General features: G+C 40.1%; 1 protein-coding gene across 5 annotated transcripts in view; it reads left to right on the forward strand.

The window, feature by feature from the left end:
- farp2 (FERM, RhoGEF and pleckstrin domain protein 2) overlaps nt 1–12065 on the forward strand; it is a 220429-nt gene that overhangs the window by 174338 nt on the left and 34026 nt on the right. For all 5 annotated transcript variants that reach the window (XM_072255826.1, XM_072255824.1, XM_072255825.1 and 2 more), the window contains one exon: nt 4690–4853. In XM_072255826.1, the coding sequence (XP_072111927.1) occupies nt 4690–4853 (164 nt within the window). The remainder of the gene's footprint in view (nt 1–4689; nt 4854–12065) is intronic.

A 12065-nucleotide genomic window follows, 5' to 3' on the forward strand; every position in this document is an offset into this window, starting at 1 on the left:
AATTGGTAAAAATAATTTCCTATAATGTTAATGGGGTTTTGAATCCAATTAAAAGAAATAAGATTATGTCTAAATTGAAAAAAGAGAGGGCACAAATAGCTTTCCTCCAGGAAACACATATGAGCCAATCTGAACATGGAAAATTAAAAAGAATGGGCGTTAAGCATGCATTTTATTCATCATATAAATTGAGTCACAAAAGAGGGGTAGCTACTTTAATATCAAGTACTCTTAATTATGTACATATTTCAGAGACTAAAGACAAAGAAGGACAGTTTGTAAAAATCACAGGAAGAATAGAAGTACAGAAATAACATTGCTGAATGTTTATGCTCCTCCAGGTTGTGAATGGTCATTTTATAGACACATTTTTGACCTAATGGTCAGTTCTTAAGGGGTAGTAATTTGTGGAGGGGATTTTAATATTAGATTAAATCCTGTATTAGATTCTTCAAGAATAGTTACTCAGAATAAACCTCTGACTGGGAAAATGAATTCATTGATGGAGGAGTTGGGAATTATAGATGTCTGGAGGGAATTACACCCTACTAGTAAAGATTATACACATTACTCTTTCCCTCATTCAGCCTATTCAAGGATAGACTATTTCTTTATCTTTAATACAGATAGACTCAGGATAAAAAACTGTAATATTGCAACAATTGATCTATCGGATCATAGCCCAGTCTCTATGTCTCTAATCCTGGAAAGGAAAATGAGGAAAACACTATGGAGGCTAAACTCACATATACTCAATAACCCAAAAGTAATGGAGAGATTAAGGGGAGAAATCAAAGAATATCTAGACCTTAATGACACGGGAGAAACATCACCAGTGATCTTATGGGATACATTGAAAGCTGCACTGAGAGGGAAAATTATTTCCATCACCACTCACATGAAAAAAATCAATGCACAAAAATTAGCAGACCTTCAAGGAAAATTAAAACAACTTCAAGTTGTAGATAGCAACAAAAGTAATTCAAATCGAAAACAGGAAATTAGGAAATTGCAAAGTGAAATTGATGATATTTATACGTTGGAAACTCAAAGAAATTTTCTTTACCTGAGACAAAAGAATTATGAAGTAGGAGGTAAATCAGCTAGATTATTAGCATATAAATTACGAAAACAACAAGCAGACAATACAATTCATAAAATAAAGAATCCAAAGACAAAGCTTGTGGAGAGTACAATAGGGAAAATTCAAGAGAGTTTTGAAACATATTATCGAGAGCTGTACTCCCAACCCCAGGCCCCCAATGAGCCCTATATAGACAGTGTATTGAATTTTTTAGATCTACCTAAACTTACAGATTTACAAAATGAAAGTTTATTAGAACCAGTAACTGTCAAAGAACTGAACGCGGCCATCTCTAGGTTAAAGGCTGGAAAGTCCCCGGGTTCTGATGGGTTTACCTCAGAGTGGTACAAGTCCCTGAAGACACAGTTAGCCCCATTACTACTTAACACCTTTAATTGGATCTTGCAGAGAGGAGAAATTCCACCTTCCTGGAGAGAAGCGATTATTTCAGTTATTCCAAAAGAGGGTAAAAATAAACTAAAATGTGGCAATTATCGGCCAATTAGTGTTCTTAATTTAGATTACAAACTATTTACATCTATATTAGCGCGCAGATTGGAAAAGCTTTTACCTGGCCTAATCCACTTAGACCAGACTGGATTTATTCAACAAAGACAAACACAGGACAACATAAGGAGAACTCTGCACATATTAGAACAGGTTAATAAGAACGAGACAGAGACAATGGTAGTAGGATTGGACGCTGAGAAAGCTTTTGATTCAGTTAGTTGGGCATTCCTATACAGAGTGTTGGGAAGATTCGGCTTTCAAGAAAAGTTTATTAAAGTAATTCAGACTCTATATGACAGCCCTACAGCCCGAATTAAGATAAATGGGGACCTCTCTGACTCCATCTTAGAGAGAGGCACTAGACAGGGATGCCCAATTTCTCCTCTCCTTTTTGCGCTATATATTGAACCGCTTGCCCAACTAATAAGACAGAGCGAAATCATAAAAGGTATCAAGGTGGCAGGGATTGAACAGAAAGTGGCGTTATTCACAGATGATGTTTTGGTCTATCTGAGTGAACCAGAAAAATCCTTTATAGGATTGTTTACACTGTTGGATGACTTTGGGAAAATATCAGGTTATAAAATAAATGTAAAGAAAACGCAGGTTATGTCCCTAAATTATACACCATCCAAAAAATTGCAGGATACATACGATCTTAAGTGGGAAGCTAAATCATTAAAATATTTAGGAATAACCCTGCCGAAGGATCTTTCAACACTGTCACAGGTAAATTATGGGCCATTAATCTCAGAGATAAAAGCAGATATGCATAGATGGAATCTTATCCCCTTTTTAAGTTTAAATTCAAGGGTAAATACTATAAAAATGAATATTCTTCCTCGGTTATTGTATCTTTTCCGTACTTTACCGGTGGAGGTGGATGATAATCAATTCAGGGAATGGGACAAATGGATTTCTCGCTTCATTTGGCAAGGAAAGAAACCTAGAATTCGATATAACACCTTACAGTTAGGGAAGGAAGGAGGAGGTATGGTTCTTCCTTGCCTGAGAAATTATTTTTATGCCTCACAGATAACCCCTCTGTTATATTGGTGTAATAGGGAATATAAGGCTAGATGGAAGGAAATAGAATTTGGATTAGTTGACAGTTTTCCTCTACAGGCCTCAATAGCTGACAAAGGATTGATGGCCCAGTTGGAAAAATTTAAAAACAGTTGGATAAATCTTACCGAATTCCTTCCCAACAGAGGAAATAAAAGATTTGAGCTATGGATAAAGAAAGGTCTTACAACCTACCTCTCATTTATAGATAAAAGAGTGTTACAATGTTTCCAAATCCTGCAGGACAAACATGGCCTAGAACATAATGACTTTTTTAGGTACCTTCAAGTACGAAACTATGTTAACCAGAGTTGTAGATATACAGACCTATCAACAGTAGAATTAGAATTTTTCAAGATTCTGAATTCGGCTTGCAGTTCAATACCTAGTAAATCAGTTTCTCGAGTATATAATGCACTCTCCCATGCTAAAAATGTAAATACACTGTATATTAAAGAGAAGTGGGAGAAAGAAGCGGGGTTGGTACTTTCAGAGGAGGCTTGGGGGGAAAATCTGCAGCTTTCAATGGTCCTTGACTAATTCTTTGACTTGGAGATAACATTGTTGGAAAAACATTATAAGATACTTCAAGACCCCATATCAGGAAAAATATAAAGATACAAATGTGACGTGTTGGAGAAGGTGCGGCTCCAAGGAGGCAAATCATTTTCATATTTTCTGGGATTGCCCTAAATTAAGTCTATATTGGGAAGGTATTCATAGAACATTAGTTAAGGTACTTGGGTCCCAGATACCTCTGAACTTTGAGACGCTCTATTTGGGGCATGTATTGTTTCTTGAACAGAAGGAAGATATAAAGTTGCTGCAGGCCCTCTTAGCAGCAAGTGAGAAATCAATCACTAGAAAGTGGCTAAATCCAATACCACCTACATTAGAAGATTGGCACGAAATTATCTTGGAAATATTTAAAATGGAAAAGTTGACTTACTCCCTGAGAATTCAAAAAGAAAAATTTTATCAAATCTGGAATAAATGGATTGAATATATAACCCCAATGCGAGCAGACTTTAGATGACTCTCCTAATGATTTATACTGCTCTTCTCATCAACACAGTAATATTACTAACGTAAGCACCCCTAGTCTAAATGTCTTTTTTTTTTTTGTTTTCTTTTGGAAAATAGAGAATTAACACAAGTAAAGGGAAAGATTTGGGAAAGGAATAAAAAATGAAAAAATTAAGTAAATAAGTACATAGGGATTGGATAATTATGTCTGTGGGCAGGAGCAAGCATGAACAAATTAGGATATAAACACCTACAATGGTTGTTACATAGGCTTATATACAACATTTTGGACCAGTGGAAATGGTCCAGAAGGGTTATATGGAAACTATTATTACCATTTTTCTTAACAACTAATACCATTACTTAGCCTAATAGATTAGAATTACCACAGTACATAATTATCTATTTAAGTGTCTAATTTCCTTTTATATCATCTCAATGTGTACTTAAGAATGTATAAATATAGTTTTATACATATAAAAAAATGGAAAAGGTTATATGTGTGAAAAAAGTACATGATATTTGTGAATTCCTTATCCAAATAAAAATAAAATTAAAAAAAAAAGAACAAATTGGACAGATACATGGATGGGAGGTGTATGGAGGGATATGGTCCGTGAGCAGGTCAGTGGAACTAGGCAGAAAATGGTTCGGCACAGCCAAGAAGGGCCAAAGGGCCTGTTTCTGTGCTGTAGTTTCTATGGTTCTATGGTAACTGAGGAGAGATGGAAGACAATAGGCAGGCTGAGCTAGGCGGGAAGGTAGCAGGAGTGGAGTTGGGAGACACGGGCAAGTGAATGAGAGATGAATGGGTCAGTTGCTGTCACTAATGCCTGATCTCCCCTAACCATCTGGTTTTGGGAAGTACTTACAGCTTTTGATATGCCAGTGGATGCTGCTTGATTTTAAATATGCTAATGAGAAATAATTGGTCAGTAATTTGTTTTAACGAACTGACATCCCAATTGTTTTTCCTCTTTATGCATTTGTCCTAATGTTCCTAGGATCGTCAGATGAGGTGTCACTGGAGCAAGAATCTGAAGAGGATACTCACTCCTCCCACAGCTCGTTGGACAAGCAGACCCATCACCGTGCCAATACTACAGTGCACGTGTGCTGGCATCGTAACACAAGTGTCTCCATGCTGGACCACAGTGTTGCAGTGGAGGTACCCGGCAGGGCACACTCACTACCTCCCACACCACAGGATAACCTTGGCACTGAATATGAGCAGCATCCCCACCTCACCTGCAGTTATTATGTGGACACCAGTCATTTTTGGGCAGCTACTAAATTGAGCTTTACAAATTAAATTAACAAATCAAAAATCAATGTTTTGTTTTGAAAATTTGGAAAATTTTTATAAGTTCACTCAAGAATCTGTGAGCTAAAAGCACAGGACGAGATGGGAAGTAAGGACAATGTAACACTGATTTCAGAGTCTACTGTCTGTTCTGTATATTGCCATTTACTCCCCGTTTCCAGAGGAACAGATATTCCACTAGGCCCCTACTCAGAAATCCCTATGGCTTGGCATCTGGCTGGCTCGGTGCTGATTCTCACAATTCCTTGGCGTGTAATGGGGACCCCAATGTGCAGGAGTGGGGTCCCAGTTCCCGGTATTCTCTCACAGGGACAATGTGCAGACTTCACGCGGACAGCAAGCGAATCTGGGTTACTGGGAGTTCTATCTACACCACTGTGCTGCTGCATATGATATGGGGGCGAGGTTTGCTTCAAACTGCAATCAGAGAAAATAGAAATTTATCCTGTCTCACTGAACCATCGCAGTTGAAGAATTGAACAGTATGAATAATGCAGAACCAAATGAGCTAGAATTTACCAAACAGACCCAATTTATTCTGACCATGGAGAGAGCTTAGGCTTGAAGAATCCCTTTCATATTCAACTCCAACAGCATGTTGGCGTTACCCTCCATTGATTAAACTGTGTATGTAGGGTGGAGCAAGTCTTGAGTGAGCAGAAACATTCTGATTTACTTTAAAAAAAATAATCAGACCATCAAACAGCCTGAGAGCTATTAGTTTTATGTCCGAAGATGAATCTTCCTGCTGGCAAATATGCTGTGAAGGGAAATGCTCCACTTTGGGGCAATTTTTAACTTTATGTTGGGAATAAGATCTAAGCATTAACAAGAATTGATTTTGACATATTCCCAATGTCCTTCCTGCTCCAAATCTGACTATTGAAATTTGTACCCATTTTGTCTAATTGTACCTTTAAACCAATTGCTCTCATATAATGCCTGGGGTATCTTGTGGACTGGAAGTAAACTGCATTCTCTCCATAATTCAATTTTCACTCCTTTTCCTTTTAAACAGGCCCTTACAACATACTGTTCTCTTTGTTCTTTCAGCTAACTCGTTCTATGTCTTCTTGCTGATGAAAATAATTCTGTTTCCTCATACAGCACAGTTTCTGTCTCCTCAACTGTGTTATGGCTGCATTACCTCACACTTGCTTTCCTATAGCTGGCCTTTTACCGGTCTAGGCACCAAGTGATGTCACAATGTGGGTCAGTTGTACAGCCAGTGAGATGTTGGTCTGAGTGAGTGAGTCCCAAAAACCCTGTGATGTTTCCTTCCGTATTCAGTCGCTGCACAATGCCAGGTCCAGTCATCCATCGATAGTGAGAGCCTGCTGTATGCAACACACCTTGGACCTTCCGAAGTCTACTAACATCTCTAGAGACAAAATACCAAATGTACTTCCAAGGAGGTGGTCTCAGTACCAAAAGAATCAACCTGATGAATGGGTATTTTCAGAACATTTCAATGTACCTGCGGAGGATACGTTCGGATGTTCTAAAGATTATACCATTCTGTGAGATTGTGGGGAGGTGATCGTTTCCTTAAAATAGAATACAGGAGCAAGCCCCTCAGCCCATCATGTTGTACTGAACTAATCAAATAGTAATTAAATCCCTGGGCAAGCTCTTCCCTTCTGCCTACACAGTGTCAGCATCCCTTCATTCACGTGCCTGCCTAAGAACCTCTGTCATATTCTCTTCCGCCTCCACGTCCATTCCAGCAGTGCATTCCAGCAACCCCCATCTCCATGTAAAAAAAAGTTTACTCACACATCTCTTCTAATCCTGGTAAAACTCACTGCATCCTCTCCAGAGCCTACAGTGGGGCGACCAGAATTAAAGGCACAACCAGAGTTTTATAAAGCTGCAACATAATTTCCTAACTCTTGAACTCAATGCCCCAACTGATAAAGGCAAGCATGCCAAATATCTTCACCTATCAGCATGTGCAACCACTTTCAGGGAGCTATGGGCCTGAACTCAAGATCTCTTTGTACTTCAACACTGTTCAGGGTTCTGCCATTAACGATGTATTGTACTTTTACATTTGATCTCTCAAAGTGCAAGCCCCTCGCACTTGGCTGGCTTGCCATTTCTCTGCCCTTTGCCAAACTTCTACAGTGCCCACAACCCACCAATCTTTGTTGTTTTCTACAAACTTATTAACCCAGCAGCCACATAAAGGTCTAGTAAGGACATCAAAGTTTGCAGGGAGAAGGCAGGAGAATGGGATTGATGGGGTTAATAATTCAACCATGATGGAATGGCAGAGCAAACTTGATGGGCCAAATGGCCTAATTCTGCTCCTGTGTCTTATGGTCTTATGGATCAGGTATTAAGCACCACAGATTCCACTGCACACAGTAGTCAGTCATTAAAACTACCATTAAGCCAGTTTTTCACCAGTCTTATGAGCTCTGGCTTTGGTGATGATTCAGTCATTAGACATCTCAGGAAAAGCCATGCAAGTTGCACTGAATTTGTATCTCACTGACTCTCCTGCTCAGAAAACCTCAATCCTGTTAAATATTCAAAGGCAATTTATTATCAAAGTATATGTCACCAAAAACAACCCTGAGATTCATTTTCTTGTGGGCATACTCAGTAAATCCCATAGAATAATAACCATAACAGAATCAATGAAAAGTGACACCAACTTGGGCATTCAGCCGGTATGCAAAAGACAACAAACTGCAAATACAAAAAGAATGAAATAATAATAATGATAAATAAATAAGCCATAAATATAGAGGACGTGAGATGAATAGTCCTTGAAAGTGGGTCCATAGGTTGTGGGAACAGTTCAACTGTTGGGCAAGTGAAGTTGAATGTGCAGTTAGCACCTTTGGGTGGGATGCAATCTTCCCTTAAATTCCTGCTCATTGCCCTTGTTAGCCTGGCTCCTTACTGAATGCTTTCTTGAGCAATTCTATCCCTCAGAGTTGGGAAAAAGTCGGTTGAGTGTTTTTACACTTGAACGACTCTTATGTCCTCTTCATGGCATAGCCTAGTCTAGCAATTTATAACTCATGTGGCAGGAAGATAATTTCATAGGGTGTGTATCGATAATTGGTAGTTTCATTGTACACAGTTTAATGCTCTCAAATTTTTTTGATTAAACTTGTTCTATTTTTGCCATGGGCAACAATAACAGGATGATTAAAGGAACCACATTGGACGAGATAAGCACCTAACAGAAACTCTCCTGGAATACTTATTATCTAACCCTTGGGGCAGCAAGCCTCCAGGTTCTGTTCACCGTCGTACTGCATGAACCAATCTCATGCTAACTGGGGCAAATTGTAAAGGAAGTCTAAGAAGGTGTTACTGCAGGAGAATAGCTTACTCCATTGCAATTGTGGAAAATCTAGCAGAAATGTTAACACATTTATAAAAATATTGGGAATAAAAACAGAGTTATTATAAATGTTTATAAAATCCAATATGTTCAGATGTAGGGGGAGTTTTGTGTTCGTTTCTGGGTACTTTACTTTAGGAAATACACGAAGGCCGTAGAGACGTACCAGGATGTTTCCAAGGATAAGGGTTACATTTATTGGAATAGATGAAAAAACTGGGTAACTCTCCCTGGGGAAGTAATAGGCAACTTCAAGTCCATGAAGGATTTAGATGGAGTCGCTGACTAAAGGTTCAGTGTTCAAAGGATTGAAAGTGATTGGCAAAAAAAAGTAGAGAAGAAATAAAAGATTGAAAATGTACAAATGAGGAAGCACTTTTATGTAATAAGTAATTCGACTTTGAGTTCACTGCCTGAAAGTGGTGATAGACACATATTCAGCAGTAAGCTTTCAAAAAGGAATCAGATCAGTACTTGACGGATCAAATGTCGCAGGACTGTAGGAAAGGTAAGTAAGGATGTGGGCCTATCTGAGTGGCTGTGTGAAGAAGAGTGGATTCAGCGTCAGCCTCTGTACTCCTTGCTCTGCTGTTAGAACCATACAACATGGAAAACTTGTTCATGCTAAATTGCCTGACTGAGTTAGACCCATTTACCTGCTATTCTATGATTCCGTGATAAGAGGCACTAATATTGTCCTTAATGATCCTGAGAGAAAAGCAATCTGGGTCTTCTCTTCCAGCTGTCTGAGTCAGTGACGCCTCCCACTGACCCTTTTCCGAGAGCCATCTGTGTAGTGAGGTCTGTACAACTGGCCATTTTGTGATATCGTTGTTGCAAATATAAATGTATTACATGCAAGTCACAATTCTAACTGATGTTTCATTCACTGTTGTCCTGCTTGTGTCTGTCTTTCTTCCTTTTGCGGTTCAACTAACTCATGGATCGACTTAGTTCTTTGTCCCTCTACTGCCAAACCAGAGCTTCCTCCACACTGCCCTGTGGTCTTGGGCCAGCAGCCTAACACCATCACCCATGTGTGCTGGTACCGGAACCAGAGTCTCTCACTGGCTGATTATCTCCGTATGTTTGAGGTAAACAATTGTCCGAGTAGACGTAATTCCCGGGGAGGCTGCAACTCTGCAGTCAAACTGGGACTAGGTCTGCTTCTTGTTGTTTATTATTGTCATATGTACCGAGATACGATGAAAAGCTTTTGGTAGTGTACTATCCAGACTGGTCATCCATTCACAAGTAAACCGAGGTTGTAAAGAGGGGAAAAAGTGAGAATTCTGAATATAGATACTGAGAAAGTACAGTGCATCTGCTGTAGATGATTAAAGTGCAAGGGTCATGGTAAAGTTCATCTCTAACATGTAAGAGATCAGTTCAAGAAATTTATAACAGGAGATAGGAACCGTCCTTTAGCCTGGTGGTATGTGTATAGAGTCAAGTTCAATTTGAGATACTGACTGAAGCTGTTGCCATTTACTATCCCATAGTGTGAAGGGAGACGGGGGAATCATCAGCTTGGCACCTATCCTCTTGAATGAACTAAGATCAAAGCAGTTCTGTTGCACTGATAAACTATTGCATTTATATGGTACTTTAATGTAGATAAATATCCTAGAGGGTCACAGATATGTAAGGAAAGGCCTGGAGGACATGCCGGATAATGAGATGGGAGTGTAGTTGAAAGTTAAGTTTACTGTCATATGTACAGTAAGTGTGTGCATGCACAGAGGCATTGAGAAATTTACTTGCAGCAGCATCGCAGGTAGGTAGCATTAGAGGCACAACATTCAGATGATCTCGGTGGAGATTGAGATCACAGTGCCAGATTTAAAAAGTGAGCATGGCCTGTTGGGTCTTCCTGCAGAGATTGAGATAGTTTGAGTAATTGGCCACTTGACAAGGGCTAGTAAAAAGTTAGGTTATGCTGAGCAGCCATTGGAATGGGACAAAGTGAGAGTGGAGTACTGAGGTTTTGGCTCAAGAGGCTTTGCTATGGGAAGCGGAGGGTACATCCAGCTTTCTTCAAGTTTCCATTTCTTTACTAGTTCCTAGCTAGAGTAGCACACATAGATCTTAGGTCAGTAGTGTGCTCCTCATGCAAGATGTGGAAGATCTGGGAGACCTCTCATCTCATCTGTGTGAGGTGCATCGAGTTGCAGCTCCTTACAGACTGTGTTAGGGAACTGGAGTTGGAGCTGGATGACCTTTGCTTCATTGTGAAGATTGAAGAGATGATAGGAGCTATAAGGAGGTAAGTTGAAGGAGGAGGGTGGCTGTCAGGAGAGGAAAGGAGTAGACAGATAGTGCAGAGTACCCCAGTGGCCATTTCCCCCAATAACACGTGTACCAATGTGGACACTGTTGGGGTGGGTGAGTCACCAACCAGAGGAAATCTACAACATTCAGGAATTTGGCATTGAGTCTGGCTCTCTGGCTTTGAAGGGAAGGAAAGTGGTGATAAAGGGATTCAGTAGTTAGGGGAACAGGAGATTTTATGGACGTGAAAAAGACACCTGGATGGTATGTTGCTTCCCAGGTGATAGGGGTGAGAGGGTTTCAGATTGGGTCCATAGTATTCTTCGGGGGGAGGGTGAGCAGCCAGAAGTTGTGGTACACATTGGTACCAACGTCCTGGGTAAGAAAAGGAATGAGATCCTGAAGAGAGGATATAGGAAGCTAGGTATGAAGTTGAAAACTGGACCACCAGGGAAACAATCTCTGGATTGCTGCCTGTACCATGTAAAATGGTATAGCAGGTTAACATTTGTTGGAAGAATTAGTGCAGGGGACAGGGTTTCAGGTTTGTGGGTCAATTGGATCTCTTCTGGAGAAGGTATGACCTGTACAAAAGGGATGGATTACATGCAACTCAAAGGGGACCAATATCCTTGCAGGCAAATTGATTAGAACTGTTGGAGAGTTTTTAAACTGATTTGTTAGAATTTGGAGAGTTTTTAAACTGATTTGACAGGGGAATGTAAAGCAGGGTGATAAGTCACAGGGTGAAGCAGTTGGTGTAAAGGTAGATGCAACACGTAGAGAGACTGAAGAAGGATATGCAGTGGATAGGGAATAATTGCAGTCAGTTGGATGAGTTGAAATGTACCTATTTTAATGCAAGACGTATCAGGCACAAGTGTGATGAATTTAGAGCATGGATCATACATGGAGCTATGATGTTGTGGCCATTACAGAGACTTGGCCGTCACCGGGCAGGAATGGCTGCTGGATGTTCTGAGATTTAGATGTTATGAAAGGATCGGGACGGAGGAGATACTGTAACAGAGGTGGGGGGATTGGCATTGCTTATCAGGAACAGCTGCAAAAGTGGAGGACGTCATGGGGGGATTATCTACTAAGTCAGTGTGGGTGGAAGTCAGAAACAGGAAGGGAGCAATCACTCTGTTGGAAGTATTATATAGACAACCCCCGCCCCCCCAGTAGTAACAGAGACACTGAAGAGATTAGAAGGCAGATTTTGGAAATGTGCGAAATAGTAGGGTAATTGTCACAGGTGACTTCAACTTCTCTAATATTGTTTGGCATTTCCTTAGTGTGAAAGGTTTAGATGAGGCAGAATTTTTAAGGTATGTTAGGAAGGATTCCTGACACAATGTGTAGACAGGCTGACTAGAGGAGAGGCCATTCTAATCTGGTGCTGGGCAATGAACCAGGTC

This window comes from Mobula birostris, chromosome 4, assembly GCF_030028105.1.
Source record: "Mobula birostris isolate sMobBir1 chromosome 4, sMobBir1.hap1, whole genome shotgun sequence".
NCBI classification, from domain to species: Eukaryota; Metazoa; Chordata; class Chondrichthyes; order Myliobatiformes; family Myliobatidae; genus Mobula; species Mobula birostris.